Here is a 20,336-nt window from a genome sequence, read left to right on the forward strand (position 1 = left end):
TTCAAAGCTTTCAACTGGAGTTAGGATTACTGCAAAGTAAGTTCTACCAGTATCTATAGTTGTTACCAAATCCAAAAACCAAAGGCTATTGTGTTCCTGTTTAAGGTCATTTTTTCATCCAAACAGTATTAAAAATTAAAGTGACCTTTTGAGTGTTCTCTTTTTTTGCAGTAATTTCTCTAACTGCTATGAGAGATCAACAGGGATATTACCTTTATATCCCCTTTGGTCACTGTGCTGTGGCCTTATTCATTCCATAGTTACTTTATGATGAATGATGCCAATATATGGCTACTAATGTTGCAACTGAGTTACCCTCCTTTATTACTTAGTTGCCCTCAGCACATTTATAGTCTGTAGCGGGATTATATCTATGATGTAATTATTGGCTCTAATCTATCCTACTGAACCTGATCTTATATTTGTGGCCCTGGCCCTCATTGCTGTGTTTTCTTTCTTATTCAGTTATTGCCATAGTCGGCCAGGGTGTCTGCAGTTCACCCCACCGCACTCATTCATTTATTTGGTCACTTGTATTAAAACACACTGGGCCAGATTTATCATTCCTCTGACAGCTCACTCCACTTTCACATATGGCTAAAGTCTGTTTTAGCCAAGTCAGATTTATGATCGGCCCTTTAAGACTGTAATAAATGTGGTTTGACGGTAGCAGTTTATCCGTCAGTAAGCAGCTTTACAAAAGTCGCACATTTTTACGAAAAAGTCGCACGTTTTACGAAAAAGTCGCATGTTCTATTAAAAAGTCTCATAAGATAAGCATTGTCCTCACTGGAGTGAAATTGCGCATTTTTTTGCGACTTTTTAAATAGTCCCAATAGTAAATCTGTCTAGAGATAAATTTACATAAGTAAACACGCCCACTTTCAGAAAACTGGCGAGCATAGTGCAGAGCAGTAAAAAGTCGCAAATTTGTGCGCAGTTTTAGCGTTTGCGCATTTTTTTCGACTTTTTCACTCCATTATTCTGACTTGAGCTAATGATAAATCTGGCCCTATGTTTGCAGCTCCCCCAACATGTTTTACCGCTTACAGCGGCGTCCTCAGGGTAAATGGAGCTACAGCTAACAAGAGCACTCTCATCAGGTGTATTTTAAATCCAAAAGGCGGATTCCTGTTTGTCATTATCCAATAGAAGAGCTCTCCTGTCAGAACTATATGGGGAATGGCCAATAATATCTTTGCATCCCACTTCTCTTAACTCCGATAGGTGCAAAAGTTTTATTAGACGACTGGCACAAAGTGAAAGTGAAAGTACCAGTCACACAGCTAGAAAAACAGTTAACCCTTTGTGACAGAACAGCTCAATATTTTTTGGGGGGTAAATTCTCTTTTTATTATGTAAAAGATAACAAGGACATACATTTGGTACATTGTAACGTGCTCATACAAATCGACAAGAGCAGTAACAAAAAGCAACAAATTAGTTAAAGCAAATCTAGAAAAAGCATATTGGTTGTTATACTGTCCCAGGAATCTCTTATTGGTGACTACGTCCCTTTTTCCTGTTGGGATAAGTACTCCGCTATTGCTCCTTCGTATCCGCATGAGCATCCTCTAGATACATAACATGCAAAAATAACATAACAAGAAAAATACTAAAAGCCCGTGGTTAATTGCCTAGTGTAGTGGTTTGTGGGAATGTGAGACAATCATGCTGCAACCTACTACAAGATTACATAGGTAGGTACTTAATTATTGATGAGACAAATCCCTGTCATTCTCTTTCTGCTCATCTCTCCAGGGTTGCCACACCTTAAGGTACCCTTTTTTGTTATTAGTTTTCCAACCCGCCAACTCCTCCATTCTATTGACTTGATGTATTTTCCCTTTCCACATGTCTAAGTTAGGAGCTGATGTACCGTATATGCCGGCGTATAAGACGACTGGGCGTATAAGAAGACCCCCAACTTTTACACTGAAAATATAGAGTTTGGGATATACTCGCCGTATAAGACTACCCCTTTTTCAACACACAGCAGTACATTACTGCATCCCACCACCATCCCTGGGTACCTCTGCCATCCCTGCATCCCACCACCATCCCTAGGTACCACCGCCATCCCATGGTATCACCACCATCCCTGCATCCCACCACCTTCCTTGTCCCCCCTCCCTGCCTCCCAGACCCTAAACATGTGCCACCTATACCCTGAACATGTTTTTGTTATGTTATTCTTCATATTCATATTCACATATGCACATCTGCGCCGCACTTAGATACGCCGCACGGAGATCTCGCACATGCGCAGGAGCGAGATGCGAGCGGCCGTGAGGATCCCGTGTATCCACGCTCGCCGCATGAAATCTCGCACATGCGTAGGAGCGAGATGCGAGCGGCCGGGAGGATGGCGGTACAAGGAGCATACAAGGTACAGAGCACGGGGCGGTATACAAGGTACAGCGCAGGGGGGGCATATGCCGTGGGTTACATCGCAGCTCTCAGCTGCTGGGGATACAAGGCAATAGCTCGGGCTCTCTCTGTTGATAATTCGGGCGTCCCGGCACTGCAGCGCCCGCCATACCCGGCGTATAAGACGACCCCCGACTTTTGAGAAGATTTTTATGTGTTAAAAAGTAGTCTTATACGCAGGAATATACAGTATCTCTCCATTTGGTAGGTATGAGGAGCTTAGCTGCTGCTGTCATTTGTGTGGGAAGGTTATGCTTGGAGGGTTTAAAGGTTTGTAGAGGCAACCACAGGAGGACTAATTGGGGTGTTAGTATGATGGTGGTGGAGCAAATAGCATTTATGTTACTTTCAATATCCTTCCAATATTTGGGGATTTTTGGGCAAGTCCACCATATATGCAGCATAGTACCTCTTTCTCCACTACATCTTCAACATTTGTCACTGGATGACAGTCCTATGGAGGAAAGAAAGACTGGTGTTTTATACCATCTAGTGATGGTTTTATATGAATTGTCTTGAAAGTAAATGCATCTGGAAAATCCACATGCATTAGCTACTATATACTGTGACTCTTCTTCTGCAAAGGTTCTCTCCAGTTCCTTCTCCCATTGTAGTAAATAGTAAGGTTCAGTAGATCCCTGATTATGTAACAAGTTACTGTAAATCATAGATTCTATGTTTTTGGCGGTTCTAGGAGTAATGAGATGTTTTCCAACCAGGTTGGGTCTGGGAGAGGCCCAGATATCTGATTACGGAATTTTTTACATGTCCGTGCATAATCTAAGCAATTAATAGGGGAAGGGCTGCCCTGATTCATTTTTGTGAATATGTCAGGTAGAGACAATGTTGTAACAGATTTGAATCCTTCGGCTATTTTCATATTGCTCAACTTATGCCACCAACTCATTACCTTTAGCAACCTGTGATCTAGAAAATTGGGTATGATACTCATAGGTGCCAGTTTGGAAATGTTTCCCTTGGATTGTGGTAAAATAGTAGTTTGGAGACAAACTTTGATCATACCCTTGGTCATATTGCTCAGTATAATCTGGGCGTTGGGGGCGAGATGGTTTAGCCAAAGGACGGTGTGTAAATTGCGGCCGATCAGGCACCGTTTAATATCAAGGTATGGGGTGTTCAGATTGGCATTAGTCAGCAGTGACCATCTGGCCAATTGGATCGATTTATAATAGAGAGCCAAATCAAGAAGTGAGATTCCACCATTTCTCCTTTTCTGGGTGAGCAATGAGTATGTTAGCCTAGGTCTTCTTCCTCTCCAAAGAAAGGAAATGAAGAGGCTACTAAATTGAGAGAAATATATTGATGGTACAGTAATTGGTAATGATTGCATTATATATAAGATTTGTGGAAGGACATAAGTAGACAACAGATTTTTACTACCAAACCAAGACATAAAAGGTACATTGATGTTATTTAGATATGACTTGTTCTTTAAAATGAGTGGAGTACAATTTAAGCTGATGTCGCGGCCTCTGTTGTGTGCGCTGTGACATGGTTGCCGTGCATTCTTTTGCCTGCGGCAATGTGTAGTGGTTGCAGCATGTAGGTGGCTCCTCCTTTCCCCTGGGTCCTTCCCTGTCTGATGCCATAGGGGTTAATTATCTGGCTGGTGTGGATTTAGGTGGGTGTGGCCTCTTGGGTCTTTATATGTTGTGTTGTGAGCCTGAGGCCAGTTGCCTTCAGCCTTTGTGTGAGCTGGAGTGCTGCTCCTATCTTGGATAAACCACCTGTCCAGGGGGAGGGCCCCCTAGCTAGACATCAATTTCACCTTGATGTCTCACCTATGTTCCCTATGTCTTTACCTTTCCTTGTACCTATGTTTGGTGTGGGTTATGTGCGGGGTCTGTTGTATGTCTAGTTGTCATTACGTGTCTGGCATGTGGTGTCTGTCTTCCAGCATGTTTGCTAGACATTTTCCCTTGTGAGTCGCATAACCTTTGGAAGGGGGTGTCAGGGTTCCCCGGAGGGGGAATCACAAGTTGTGAGCAGCTAGGCCTGGGGCCGCCATGCTTCCTGTCCGCATGTGGGTTAGGTGGATGTTGTGACCGTGGCAGGTAAGTGCATGTTGTTTCAGGGCTCTTACCTGCTGATCCAGTGGCTGTTCACTAGCTGTCCCTTTCCTTGTAGCTAGGTCAGTGGAGTCTCCTGTTCATCCATGTCTGGGTTGAACAGGTCGTCTCCTGCTCCTAACCTCATTGCAGGGATCTTCAGGGCAAATCAGGGTCCGAGGTTCCTGTGTATGAGCCCACCTACCATCTGGGTCTGCTCATACGGTTAGGAGCCAGGGCCAGGATTAGGGGGCATTATGAGGTGACCTGCTCCCTTTTCTTGGTGTCCAGGCCTAGCTGCTTCCCCATTTTCCTATGCTATATGGTGGGGAGTTTTCCCCCACTCCCCACCATTACAGTATGTCTAGCTAGGAGGCCCTCCCACTGGACAGATGGTATATCCAGGAAAGGAGCAACACTCCAGCTCGCACAAAGGCTGAAGGGCCACTGACCTCTCGCTCACAACATATAAGGAGCCAAGAGGACACACCCAAGACACACCTAAATCCTCACCAGCCAGATCATGCACTGCAACTGTGTCACGACGCACACAACAGAGGCCGTGACAGCTGAAGAGACGAGATGGGTCTTCCGGTATTTGGAGGCCTAAATTTTTTATGCCCGTGGTTTGCCACTTGAATGGTGAGAAGGACTTAAGGCCTGAACGATGATGTGGGGCCAGGGATATATTTAGTGCTTCAGATTTGGTAAAGTTAATTTTGAAGTTTGATGCTCTCCCATAGTCCTCGAAGATCTTCATGATCCCTGGAAATGCCTCCACAGGATTAGAGATTAATAGCAAAAGATCATCTGCAAAAGCAGCTGTTTTATGAGTGTATTGGCCCATCGAAAAGCCCTGTATCATATCCATCTGTCTGATCTTAAAGAGGACCTTTCACCAGAATAAAGCATCTAAACTAACTATACAGACGTGTAGAGCGGCGCCCAGGGATCCCCCTGCACTTACTGTTATACCCGGGCGCAGCTCCGTTCGCCCGGTGTAGCCTCCGGTATCTTCATAGTTAGGCTCCACCCAGGGGAACCTGCCGGGGTCTCTTTCTCCTATGCTGTAGCGCTGGCCAATCGCAGCGCTCAGCTCATAGCCTGAGAGGTTTTTTTTTCTCTCAGGCTATGAGATATATATGAGGTATAACAGTAAGTGCAGGGGGATCCCTGGGCGCCGCTCTACACGTCTGTATAGTTAGTTTAGATGCTTTATTCTGGTGAAAGGTCCTCTTTAAGCAAGAACAGCTCAATATTTTTTAAAAAAGGCCAATGGAAAAAATAATTTTTTAGCCAAAAACAAGTAACATGCAATCATAAAAAATTGCATCCAAAGGTGCACATAGCCTTTAAACACAGTAATGTTCAAGTACTGTGCCTTCTGTATGAAAAACTGTAACCACACACATGCTGAACTGTATATATAGCTATGTCAAGAAAAGTAATGGGAGACACTTCTTAATCATTGAATTTAGGTGTTTCATTCAGTTCCATTACCACAGTGTATAAAATCCAGCATCTAGTGGCAGTGCAATGTAATTACAACTTCCTCTCCTAGGCAGGTGAATGGGACAAAAATGTCTAACTGCCCTGCACTATCATGAAACCAGACAGCCCCTTTAAGGAGTGGTAAAACCTGACAGAGTCGCATACATACCAAAAATGGTTGTGTACCCCTTCTCTAAACGACAACAAGGCAAAAATACCATTCTAGCTTTTAAAAAACCTGTGATAGAGGGAAACGAGCTCCAAAAAGCTTTGCACTACACCCCCATAAGACTACTACTACTGTTGTAATACAATTCAGTCACATTCATTAGATAGCTGTATTGACTCTCAATATTTTCAGTTTCCTAAAAGCATGGCAGAAGAGGCTACAAGACTGGCCATTGAAGCTGGATACCGACACATTGACTGCGCCTACTTGTACGGCAATGAGGTGGAAGTTGGTCGGGCCATTAAAGAGAAGATTACAGATGGAACCATAAAAAGAGAAGACTTGTTCCATACTGGAAAAGTAAGATATTCTTATAAAAACAGTGATGTTATTTTCCTAATGGAGCTATTGTCCTGGTTCAAAAATTGAATCCATGGGGGAAGTATATGAAGTCCCTCCATACTTATTGCCTGATACACCCTCAGAATTCATAAAAGAAGAAAACTTCTATCAGTCAAGTAGTAAAAAACCTGGAAATGTGTAAAATCAGCTGCTTCAGGAGCCACTAGAGGGAGCTCAATGCATATGAATGTGTATAGCTCCTCTAGAAGTCAATTTAAGTAACAAAAATACACACGCTCCCCCTAGTGGCAACTGGTGGTTCTCCTGGTGATCGCCATACCAATAAATTTCCATAGAGTACAGAAGAATAGCCAAGTATGATTTACAACCATATATCCTTGGGGGAAGAATATTTGTCAGTTTGGATTCTGGTCCTGGAACCAATAAATAGGAATATTTTGTGTCTTTCAGTTGTGGAGCACATTCCACTCTCCAGAACTGGTGCGCCCAGCTCTGGAGAAATCCCTAAAAGACCTCCAGATGGATTACTTGGATCTTTTCCTCATTCACATGCCTGTTGAGTTTAAGGTGAGTCCTAAGAAGATAAAACATTATGAAACTCTACTTCATTTAGCCATTCTGTTTCTAGGAAAGTTGTGTTACAGTCAATGTGACCATCATTACAGCTCCCAACCAGCTTTCTTACAGTTTTGTATTGTAAATCTAATCATTATACAGTTGACCAGGAGATAAATAATTTCATATATGGGAAGATTGAACACTCAGAAACATTTGTGAGCTGCAATGGTCATCATATTGTTTGTCAGCCTGCCTTTTAAGCTTGCCGTTTAACTAAAACTGGGCATGGTTGGGGGATATTATGACGTTGAGGTGGGGTTGGGGTGTTGAGGGAGTTCTGGGGCTCTACAAATTATTTATCTTGCTTCCTGGTGAATTTCTGGAAACAGTGAAAGTTTCACAGATTGATTGCAGAATAGACAAACAGCATATTCTTGTGTAGACTACTGGCAGCCACCACTGGGGATAGCTAATTACATGTGTCCATTTATCAACACCATTGACTTGACTAGAAGCTACATAAATATGTATTCACAGAGCACCCCCATGTAGTGCCAACAGAAAGCTCAAATATTGCTATTGATCAGAAATTACAGTATTTAATTCTATGGGGCATTTTTCTGGCAGTATTGTTTATTGACCATGCTCTGCTATCACAGTTTAGAGGTTCATTTGGCTGACCATATTCCTTGGGGCAATCTAATATAAATAAATCCAATTACGTTCCACTTTCCAGATTACTGTGGACCATCCAAGATGAACAAATCCAAACAGAAAATGCATTCACATTAGTCAGTACCACACTAGTACTGTTTAATCGAGGTCACTGTGTAAGATAGAAGCTGCCCTCCTATGGGAGCCCCCAAGACAAAACTGTCATAGTGAGCTGCCTACCAAGCTGAGCCTGAGGTACGGCTTCACAGGCACCCGGTCGGAATCACATAGACTGCAATAGTATATTATTTCAGTCCATGGTACAACCAATCAAAAGACTGCATGTACAAATCCCCTAAGGAAACTAAAAATAGCAAAAATAATTTATAAATGTTTTTTTTTTTAAATAAAAATGCCACATAGAAATTTTAAAGATGCAAATCACCACTGTTACCAATTTTACCTAAAAAAATAAACAATGTAAAATGCCCAAACTATAAAAATATAAAAATATTTTTCCTGTGCAGTAAATCCCAGCATTGTCTATGGTAGGCATTTTTCTCGCACCGTTTATTGGAAGCACTTTGTTGCCATTGTCTTTGATAGGCATTCTGCTGGCAGTGTTTATGGGATGCACTTTGTTGGCACAGTTTTCAAGAGGCACTCTGCTGGCAATGTTTATGGTGGTATTCTGCTGGTACTGCTATGGGAGGCACTTTGATGGCATTGACTTTGATAGGCATTCTCCTGGCACTGTTTATGGGATGCACTTTGTTGGCACAGTTTTCAAGAGGCACTCTGCTGGCAATGTTTATGGTGGTAATGTGCTGGTACTGCTATGGAAGGCACTTTGTTGGCATTGTCTTTGATAGGCATTCTCCTGGCACTGTTTATGGGATGCACTTTGTAGGCATTGTCTTTGATAGGCATTCTTCTAGCACGGTTTATGGGGGCACAGTCTGTTGACACATAGTATCATCTTTTTAAGCCTGGAGAAGATCTGGTACCTTTGGATGAAAATGGAAAATGTCTTTACAACAACACCGACCTCCGAGACACCTGGGCAGTGAGTGATTATTATTATACTCTATTACATTATATATCCCTGTATCAGAAATCTCCCTTTGTTTGATGTTGGCTCCCATTGAGTCTGGATTACAGGAATATTACTGGATGTTTTCTGCTTACACACTTGCAGGCTATGGAACAGTGTAAGGACGCCGGCCTTGTGAAATCCATAGGTGTGTCCAATTTTAACCGCAGCCAGCTGAAGTTGATCCTAGATAAACCAGGACTCAAATACAAACCAGTCTGTAATCAGGTAATGCTAGCTTCCCCACGCTCCAGTCAGTGAATCTTTCTGAGGTTTGGAGCCCTGGAAGTAACAGCGCCATGTTTGCTATATGATCTTGTATGTGGATCAAAGATGATGATTGACATCAAATAAAAGTCGCTATTACATATTACAGTCTTCACTGTAGTTCTAGCATTCTGTTCATGAATGCAGCTAATGGTCTCTATAGCCACAGTCATGTTCTGAAGTATCTATCTTATGTGAATGATCTCTGTATAGGTAGAATGTCACATCTACCTGAACCAAAGCCAGCTGCTGGAGTTCTGCAAATCACAAGATGTCCTGCTGGTTGCGTATAGTGTCTTGGGGTCCAGTCGGGATGAAACATGGGAGTAGGTATCATTATAGTGAGTCTGGTGGAATATAAAATGACTCTTGTAGAAATCCTCTAATCTGTGGTTCTGTATACAGTATAGGTAAGGACGCCCCCGTTCTCCTGGAGGATCCCATTCTGCATGCAATAGCTGATAAACTAGGCCGAACCCCCGCCCAGGTAGCAATGCGGTACCTGCTGCAGAGAGGAATTGTTGTGCTTGCGAAGAGCTTCTCTCCAGCAAGGATCAAACAGAATTTACAGGTAATTGGGACATGTGCTTAATAGGGACCATAATGTATACTATAGGGAATAAGCACTCCAACTGCACTCCTCCCAACTTTTGAAAAGCTGAAGGAGGGACACAATCTCTGGCACACTGCATGCACCATGACAATTATTTATTTCTTTTTTACAATAAGCCACATCTCTCTCTCTGCCCCATGCCTCTAATCTATACATGCCCAATCCCATCCTGTCCCCTTTGGGCCCCCTTAGAAAGATTGCCCCTTTAGTGCCCTCATACATTAGTTACTGTGCTGCCCCCTTAGTGCTCCTTTACAGTAGTGCTGCCCCTTTAGTGTACCACTTACAGTTGTGCTGACCTCCTTATAGTTGTGCAGCCCCCTTAGTGTCCCTTACAGTTGTGCTGCTCCCTCTCTCTGGGCCCTTACTTAGGTGCTGCCCCTTTATTGCCCCCTTACATTAGTACTGCCCCTTAGTGCCTCCCCACAATTCTGCTGCACCTTTAGTACCCCCTTAAAGTTGTGCTGCCCCTTAATACACCTCTTACAGTTGTGCTGTCCCCTAATTCCCCCCTTACAGTTATGCTGCCCCCTAGTGTCCTTACAGTTGTGCTGCCCCTTAGTACACCTATCACAGTTGTTCTGGACCCTTAGTGCTCCCCTTACAGTAGGGCTGCCCCGTTAGTGCTCATCTTACAATTGTGATGCCCCCTTGGTGCCCTTTACAGCTGTGCTGTCCCCTTAGTGCCCCCTTACAGTGGTGCTGGCCCCTGTAGATAAAAAACAAACAAACAAAAAACTCACCTAGCCCTGCTCCCACGATGAAGGGCACATATCCTCCCCCTCCCGGGACAGCCACTGAGATCCTAGATGGTCCTGCCACATGTGGGACAGTTGGGAGCTATGCAACTGTAAATGGCTGTAAATAGAAAGCCCCCCCTACACCATAGAGAATACTAAATTTAAGCCCCACCACAATAGTCCCTTTACATGGACCGATTGTTTCTAGGCAGCAGACACCTGTTTACACAGGGAGATGAGCTGCCAGCTGAAAGACACGATCACCCGATGAGCGAGAGTGAGAGCTGACACCATTACCCTGGACAATTATTGGGAACAAGTGTTTCTACAAACAATCATCCCTGATAATTGGTCCGATTATAGGACCCTGTAAAGGGACCTTTAGGCATGATAGGAGGGATATTCCCAATTAAAATATAAGTATCAGTAGTGGCGGAGATATTCTTTATTGTGGTATGACTTGTCTACTTTAATCCCAGGTTCTAGATTTCCATCTTTCACAAGAAGACATGACCACTCTGGATGGCCAGAATAAAAATCAGCGTTATGACAGCATTCTAATGTAAGTATTATCCACAGGTTTTACTAAGGTCTGCTATATATGTGGTGCCTGCCACTGTCATAACATAGAAGCCTAGAGGTTGGCATTATAGAACCATATAATGTCAAAATAATGTCACCATATAGTGCCTAAATAACAATGGCCAAAAAAGAGTGTTCAGAACCTGGGTTTTCAAGCCTAAGGCTACTTTCACACTAGCGTTTCTATTTTCCGGTATTGAGATCCGTCATAGGGTCTCAATACCGGAGAAAAACGCTTCTGTTTTCTCCCCATTCATTGTCAATAGGGACAAAACGTAACTGAGCAGAACGGAGTGCTCCAAAATGCATTCCGTTCTGTTCTCATACCGGAGAGCAAACCGCAGCATGCGGTTTTCTTTCCGTCATGGGACCTACAATGCAAGTCAATGGGGACGGATCCGTTTTCTCAGACACAATCTGATACAATAGAAAACGGATCTGTCCCCCATTGACTTACAATGGAGTTCATGACGGATCCGTCTTGGCAATGTTAAACATAATACAGCCGGATCCGTTCATAACGGATGCAGATGGTTGTATTATCAGTAACGGAAGCGTCTTTGCTGAACCTTGCCGGATCCAGCAAAAACGCTAGTGTGAAAGTAGCCTTAAGTAGTTGTCCCTTCTGAGTGTGGTATGGGCTTCTAGATGATGGAGGCTCATTTACCCCTTCAGTCCTCACTGGAATCCAGCTTTGCCATGTGTCGTTGTAAACAGCCTACACAGATCTGCAACACTGAGATCGGGTTGTATGTATGGGTCGGTTCACCCTGGTGCCTACACAATGTGGGCCAGACAGATGCTGAAACATTCCCTTTGCTATCTGCTGGGCCGGTATAAACGTAAGGTTAAAGGGGATGTGTCATCAGAAAATGACCTATTGGTAAATCTTATTTTTATGTTAAACATACATTAAATAGTTTTAGAATTTTTTGATATTTTTGTTTTAATTTTCCATGTCACTATCTGTATATAAAAATATGTAAAATCGTGCAGGTTCCACACTGGCCACTATAATATGTTGAGTTCTGTTCAGTGTAGGTAGCTTTTCAGTAGCTATTATCATTATCACCACAGGCAGAAATATAGATATCACCTGTGTACAGATAACACAGGGTCCATCATCCATAATAGGTGATATCACAGCTTATCTACTCCCTCCTGACCTCTGCACAGGTCACAGAGCACACCAAGAAAAGTGTCTTATAGAAGGCAATGAGGTCCCCTCCTGTCCATTGTGTCTATGGCCTTGTGGCTACTCTCAAAAAACAGGAAGCCTTCACATATTTTAGGCCTAGAGGCCAGTTTGAGAAATGCACAATTCTAGTATTGTTTTTAAATATAGATAGGGACATGGAAAAAATAAAATAAATCACCAACAATTCTAAAAGATAAAACTCTTATTTAAAGAATAGGTCAGTTTCTGATGACACATTGACTTTAATTCTGCATCTGACAGATCCAGGACTGACCACTATTAATGTAGAGAGCACCACTGACAACCTGGGTCTATCCTGTCTTGTTAACTGTTTGTCTGCTCGTGGTTTCTTCCTTGAATTATATCTAAATAACGTTTTTTTTTCTTCTTTTTTTATGTCTGCATAGGTGGAAGGACCATCCAAAATACCCTTATCATGATGAATATTAGCACAGGCAACTCTATGAATAAGATCTATTCATGTAGTCGTTCTATGGCGTGTGCTCTATTACTACCCATTTCAGCAGACTCCTTAGAGGTCATATCCACCACTGTGAAGAAGCCTTCATGTACATTTAAGCATATCGCTGTGAATTTTAATGTATAAGGCTACTTTCACACTAGCATTTCTATTTTCCGGTATTCAGAGCCGTCATAGGGTCTTAATACTGGAAAAAAAAAAAGCTTCCATTTTGTCCCCATTCATTGTCAATGGGGACAAAACGTAACTGAACAGAACGGAGTGCTCCAAAATGCATTCCGTTCTCATACCGGAGAGCAAACCGGCTGCGGTTTGCTTTCCGTCCTGGGATGCAGAGCAAAACTGATCCGTCATGACCCTCAATGCAAGTCAATGGGGACGGATCAGTTTTCTCTGACACAATCTGACACAATAGAAAACGGATCTGTCCACCATTGACTTTCAATGGAGTTAATGACGGATCTGTCTTGGCAATGTTAAAGATAATACCACCGGATCCGTTCATAACAGATGCAGATGGTTGTATTATCAGTAACGGAAGCGTTTTTGCTGAACCCTGCCGGATCCAGCTAAAACGCTAGTGTGAAAGTAGCCTAAGCCCGGTCAAAGTTAATATACTTTACTTTTTGCTGAATAATGATGACAACCCATTTTTGTTATTTTTGTTAAATATGCGCCCTCTAGTGGCCGATATTAGGTAAATAGTGGAGATTATGTGTGCATTCACCTTTGAACATATAGAAGTGATGCACAGAACAGGTTGAGTCACATTACATCTCTTATCTTGTTGTGCTATTGATCCTGGTAAAGTCTATGTTATAGGCAGGGACTATTCTAGATACTCTTTTCTGCCTGAGGCCAAAAAAATTAGATGGCGTCCCACCAGCCCTACCGCTAAAGACATATTTGGATGGACATTACATTCCGCACTACCAAACATACAGAAGAAATCAGCATCACATACCTTTTATATCCAATGATATCTCCTTTGATGCAAATGCTCTATTTCCTCATCTTATCCACTGGGAGCAGACCGCCATGATGAGTTCTTTCAGCCATGTCTTGTCCCTGTAAAGCTTGCCACAAAGACATATTACATTTCTCACTTTTCGATTATGTGCCTCCTCCTGGTGCCCATACAGTGTCATACTGCTGTATAATACCCCCCTTATTGCCAGTATATATAATGATCCTCCCCCCTCCATGTATTGCCAGTATGTATAATGCTCCTCTGTCCTGCGCTCTAGTGTGAGTATATAATGCTCCTCTGTAGTGCCAGTATATAAGGCTCCTCTATGCCCTTAAAGTGCCAGTATATATACTGCTCCTCTGCAGTGCCAGTATATAATGTTTCTCCTCCCCCGCGATAGTGCCAGTATATAATGCTCCAACGCCCACCTTAATACCTGTATATAATGCTCCCCCTATAGTGCCAGGGTATAAGGCTCTTCTGACCCGTAATGCCAGTATATAAATTATTCTCTGCACCCCTCTGTAATGCCAGTATATAATGCTCCTCCACTCCCCCATAGTGCCAGTATATAATGCTCCAACACCCCCCCCCCTTAATGCCAGTATATAATACTTCACCATAGTGCCAGGAATATAAAATGCTCCATCTCGCCCCTATGCTGACCACAGTCCTCTTCCGGCCTGTGGCCCAAGTTGCCTCATCTTAGCGCAGGCAGTCGCAATGACATCGTTGCATCCTACTGTGCTTGGTCTTGTGCGATGATGTGATCAATTGAGACCCGGTGCAGGAGGTCACAGTGATATCACGGATAAGTAATGTACAGGATAAGTAATGTTATATAGGTATACAGTGACTCCACCAGCAGAATAGTGAGCACAGCTCTGTAGTACAATACAGGATGTAACTTGGGATCAGTACAAGATAAGTATTGTATGTACACAATGACTCTACCAGCAGAATAGTGAGTGCAGCTCTGGAGTATAATACAGGATGTAACTCAGGATGAGCACAGGATAAGTAATGTATGTACACAGTGACTCCACCAGCAGAATAATAAGTGCAGCTCTAGAGTATAATACAGGATGTAACTCAGGATCAGTACAGGATAAGTAATGTAATGTACACAGTGACTCCACCAGCAGAATAGTGAGTGCAGCTCTAGAGTATAATACAGGATGTAACTCAAGATCAGTTCAGGATAAGTAATGTGTGTACACAGTGACTCCACCAGCAGAATAGTGAGTGCAGCTCTGGCGTACAATACAGGATGTAACTTAGGATCAGTACAGGATGAGTAATGTGATGTATGCACACAGTGACTCCACCAGCCGAATAGTGAATGCAGCTCTGGAGTATAATACAGGATGTAACTCAGAATCAGTACAGGATGAGTAATGTAATGTATGCACACAGTGACTCCACCAGCAGAATAGTGAGTGCAGCTCTGGAGTATAATACAGGATGTAACTCAGGATCAGTACAGAATAAGTAATGCATGTACACAGTGACTCCACCAGCAGAATAGTGAGTACAGCTCTGGAGTATAATACAGGATGTAACTCAGGATCAATACAGGATAAGTAATGTTATGTATGTACACATTGATGTATATTTATTCTGTTCACATTTTGGGAAATTGGGTCAACCTATCATAAAGACACTTAGAAAATGCAATCCTACACGAAATAGTCTAGCTTTTGATACTGGCAGAGAGGTATTGGCTTTATTCCACATAATCCACTCTAGGCAGACATGTACAAACATCTTCACACAGCAGAGAATGAAGTCTGACAATCAGCGTTGGGTCTTAAAGAATATTTCCAGATCTACATCTTCCAGGATTTTGATAGTAACTTGAGGCCATGCATTCACACTATGAAATTCCTTCACAGTTAAAGGGGTTCTGCACTTTGTTTAAACTGATGATCTAGCCTCTGGATAGATCATCAGCATCTGATCAGCTGTTTGAGAAGGCAGCGGAGCTCCAGGAGCGCTGAGGCCTTCTCACTGTTTACCCAGTGACGTCACGACTAGTATCAACTTGCCTGGGCACGGCTAAGCTCCATTCAAGTGAACAGAGCTTAGCCCCGCCCAGGCAAGTTAATACTAGTCGTGACATCACTGGGCCGGCAGTAAACAGTGAGAAGGCCTCAGCGCTCCTGGAGCTCCGCTGCCTTCTCAAACAGCTGATCGGATGCTGATGATCTATCCAGAGGATAGATCATCAGTTTAAACAAAGTGCAGAACCCCTTTAACTTTCTCTAGGTATGTTATTCCATTGTTTCCATAACCAGTGTTAAGGTTGTACACTTAAGACATCAGCAGTAGACCAGTATGCACAAAGCTCCCTCTAGTGGTGGCTTCTGACAGAATTGTATCATGTATCCATGTTTTTACAGGGAATTTGGAGTTCTGTATTCAAAAAATAGAGCTCTGACAAGTAGACATTCAGTGTTTCTTTGATGAGAAAAATGGTTCTGTTGAATTTCCCTATGTTCATGATGATCATGAAGTAAATAGCACAATAATAAATTCTGGGGGCCCACTGTACCGCTACATGTAACTACCTGACCCTCATTAGCAAATAAACTGTGCCAACTCACATTTTTTTCAGTATCCCCAACAAATATGTTTTTTTCTATAGTAGCCTGTGTCTCAGACTGTTCTGTCTCGGAGACCCTGTGGGTATCCTGCTGACTGGCTCTTACTCTGGACTAGGGCCCTCTCAGCCAGGAACATATCGCAGGGGGCAGGCAGCAGTAACATGCTGCAAGCAGTCTTGCTAACCTTGAATTTTTCTTTTTCTGGACAAGTCATCCAAAAATCTGCCAACAGTTTTTACTGACGAATTGGAAAACGACAATGATTGATAAAGATTATAAGTAGACACGAGCGAAGTTCATATTTTGAAATTCGTTTCACACTTCGTTTGTTGGTTAAAGGTGAATTGCGTTATGGATTCCGTTACCACGGACCATAACGCAATTCTATGACGGGATGCCTTTAGAGGAATTCCGTTATTCATTCCGTCATGACAGAAGTCTATAAGTCCTCCCCCTGCATAACGGAAACGGGACGGATCCGTTTTGCAGCCCATAGACTTCTATTATGACGGATTAAATAACGGAATGCCTCTAAAGGCTTTCCGTCATAGACGCAATTCACCTTTAACCAACAAAGTGTGAACGAATTTCATAAGCGGAAATTCGCTCATCTCTAATGATAAGTAATACATGTCTATAGCTCAATATACTGAAATAAACCGCATTAGCAACCTATGGAGGGACATTTATTAAGTGCTCTATGCCACTATTGTGGCGTAGACTTCAGTTTCTAGCGAATGGCAGGGAAGAGATGCTACTAATTTGTTCAGAGGCCAGTGCAGGTAGATCATGACTGCCATAGCCATATGGATATGCCAGTCTTGATAAATGTCCCCCAATCTGTGAGCCGTGAAATGATGATAATTGCAGTCACAATACCTGCTCAGGTACCACCAGTCTTAAAGGGGTTTTCAGAGACTTATATACTAATGACCTATGCACTCTGATTGGTGGGGGTCTGACACCCAGGACAACCAGAATCAGCAGTTTGAGAAGGCACCTGTGCCGTGGCCTTCTCGCATCTTTCTCTAGGTCAAGTGACGTCAGGTTCATCGGTCACATGGCTTAGACAGCGATACCAAGCACAGCCGCCATACAATATATAGTGGTGTGCCTGGTGAGCACAGAGAAGGCTGCGCTGCTCACAGGAACACCGGTGTCTTCTCAAACTGCTGATCGGGTGTCGGACCCCCACCTATCAGATACTGATGACCTATATAAGTCTCTGAAAACCTCTTTAAAGAAATCAGGACACATCTATGTTTTATCACAGACTCTATCCAAAAAATGTCCTAATTTTGCTTACTGTTCAGGAATTTCTGGATAGTTGGCAACCCTGTCTGCAAAATGATGATGGGGGCCCTGCAGCTATTCTGGTCCAAGAGACTATTTGATGGTCTGCCTCGGTCCCTGGAAGTCACTGGGTAGTTTATTAACCATTTATAGCTAGTTTTACATGGATGCATAGGCTGGTTGATATGCTGTACGCTGCCTGTGTGTAGTGCAGTCAGTGTACTGTGCCATGTAAAACCAGTGCAAGTGGTGGGGGACTAGGGGCCCACTGAGGGATTCATTTACTTCCCCGTAGGTCTGTCTGAGCCCAGCGTTCACCAGTGAATATTGGCCTCGATCCGGGGAGTTGCCAGGTCAAAACATTCGGGGCTTGAGCCCCGGATGTTTTGTCCAGGGCACCGAATGTTATGGCAGTCGCAGGGCACAGTGTGATACATTAATACTTCGCAGAGATAAGGAGACAAGCAGTGCTCCTTACTCTCTTCTTCAATACCTACGCTGATTGGTGGAGGAGCAGTCAGCAGACTTCTCTCATTGCTGCTGCTCCACTAATCAGAGCCTCCTCCTGCACGCTGACATAGAGCGAGCTGGAAGCGCTGGCCGGCTCTATCACACCATGAGAAAAGCCAGCCACAGCCAGCCACAGCCAGCCACAGTGTATGTTCTACAACTGTGTTCTTGGAATGTGGTGGTTGTTATGTGTGGGGAGGGGGTGGATGAGGGCACCGGCAGCAGGACGGCTACTGCACATTCCAGGGGAAGGTTGTGGATACAATGCAGGCTACACTCACTTTATTTTCGAAAGGTGGGGAGAGTGATGACTTAAAGAAGACCTTTCATCAGAATCAAGTATGTAAACTGAATATACAGACGTGTAGAGCGGCGCCCAGGGATCCCCCTGCACTTACTATTATCCCCGGGCGCCGCTCCGTTCTCCGGTTATAGCCTCCGGTATAGTCATAGTTAGGCTCCACCCACTTGAGCCTGCCGGCGTCTCTTTCTCCTATGCTGTAGCGCTGGCCAATCGCAGCGCTCAGCTCATAGCCTGGCTAAGAGCTGAGCGCTGCGATTGGCCAGCGCTACAGCATAGGAGAAAGAGACGCCGGCAGGCTCAAGTGGGTGGAGCCTAACTATGACTATACCGGAGGCTATAACCGGAGAACGGAGCGGCGCCCGGGGATAATAGTAAGTGCAGTGGGATCCCTGGGCGCCGCTCTACACGTCTGTATATTCAGTTTACATACTTGATTCTGATGAAAGGTCCTCTTTAAGGATGTAAGATCCTTTCAGACCCCTACTAAACCCACATCTACTCATCTCCCTCAAAATAACATTTTGAGTCCAACTTCTTGGTGAAAAAGGCCATAGCAGCCAGTTTATTAATCCAAAACATTATCCAACATCTTATTAATGAAGACAATAATATAAACATATAATACAATGCAATAACATTCACATTGCGGAAGGATCCTAGAAGGCAACCCAAGCAAGCTGCGTTCTTCACTCCCCACATCTTTTCCTTACCTTTGGCCGCACTCACCGACCCAAGGGCACCAAATCCTCCAAAATCAATATTCATCTACCCCTGTAGGCCTTTTTAGCCCAAACAGGAGCCTCCAGCTTTTAGCTTACCGAACCTCATAAGATGCACGCTCCAACGTGTCATGCACCTATTAAACATTGTATTGCCTTCCAGGACCCCCCGTTAACCTGCCACCGACGAACATAGGAGACACGTCACCTATGGACGTCCTGCCACACCCAAAAAGCTGTCTCCAAGCCCTCTTGAAGCCCTAAGGCCCACAAATCCATACCGACCTCGTTGAGATGGACCCCATCTGCCCTGAGGAATTGAGGCGATGCCGCCTCCAACTCCCTATGGCGCACCACAAAACCACCTTGACGACGTACAAAACGCCCAACCTCTTTGTTCAGCTTCGCTCGAGCCCTATTAATGCGGTCTACCGACCTTGCAAAACACCATGACCTCCGCGCCACCACGTCCGACCAAACGACCAGCAGATCAGGAAACTCTCTCAACAATCGTAAAAGGTCCAATTTAATGTCATGAATCACATCCCTCGAATGGCGTACTCCTAAATCGTTACCGCCCACATGCAAGACCACGATGTCGGGGTGCCTATCCAAGGATGCATAAGCATGGAATTCGGGTAACATTCGCCCCCACAAAAGGCCCCGCAAACCTAACCACCGGACTTGCAACTCATCCGGCTGAAAACCTAATTGCCGTCCATTCCTTCAAACATCGGCTCGCAAAGCTCCCCAGTAAACATAAGAGTGACCGAAAATCCACGCCAGACATGAAGGTGACCCCGCAAACAAACAAAATAAACTTTGGCCTCCACATTCAATTAAAACAAATAACAAACAAAGCAGCACCACCCCCCATCATGAAACAGCCCTTACAACATATGAGGACGAATATACGAACGAAAGCACGCCGACTCCCACCGGCCAATCTGCATAATGGCATCCTCACCTAAACCCCATCTGGCAGCCTCAGTTGCTGCGCCTATACGGAAGGAATGAGACGCAAACTCATTCGCTGGATAACCCGCTGCTGTTAGACATATTCTAAAGACCGCAACAAACTGGAAGCGAGACAAAGCCGAACCATCCTGATGTACCAACAACGAAGCCGCCAAACACAGCCGAAGCGTAAAAAAATCCTCCAAACACCGAATTGGGCACAACACCGACCCCAGTAAAGGCCACAACAAAATGCATGCCCCTCTACC

The 20,336-nt window shown here is 43.9% G+C and overlaps 1 protein-coding gene across 1 annotated transcript in view; it reads left to right on the plus strand.

Moving 5' to 3' along the window:
* The window catches only part of LOC121005417 (aldo-keto reductase family 1 member C1-like), a 51,810-nt gene extending 38,892 nt beyond the window's left edge, over positions 1 to 12,918 (plus strand). Inside the window, exons 2-9 of the mRNA XM_040438174.1 lie at positions 6,352 to 6,519; positions 6,973 to 7,089; positions 8,723 to 8,800; positions 8,933 to 9,055; positions 9,308 to 9,420; positions 9,500 to 9,665; positions 10,927 to 11,009; positions 12,635 to 12,918. Coding sequence (XP_040294108.1) covers positions 6,352 to 6,519; positions 6,973 to 7,089; positions 8,723 to 8,800; positions 8,933 to 9,055; positions 9,308 to 9,420; positions 9,500 to 9,665; positions 10,927 to 11,009; positions 12,635 to 12,677 — 891 coding nt within the window. The 3' untranslated portion in view covers positions 12,678 to 12,918. The remainder of the gene's footprint in view (positions 1 to 6,351; positions 6,520 to 6,972; positions 7,090 to 8,722; positions 8,801 to 8,932; positions 9,056 to 9,307; positions 9,421 to 9,499; positions 9,666 to 10,926; positions 11,010 to 12,634) is intronic.
* The last annotated feature ends 7,418 nt before the right edge of the window (positions 12,919 to 20,336 follow it).

The sequence above is a fragment of the Bufo bufo genome, chromosome 1 (genome assembly GCF_905171765.1).
Source record: "Bufo bufo chromosome 1, aBufBuf1.1, whole genome shotgun sequence".
NCBI classification, from domain to species: Eukaryota; Metazoa; Chordata; class Amphibia; order Anura; family Bufonidae; genus Bufo; species Bufo bufo.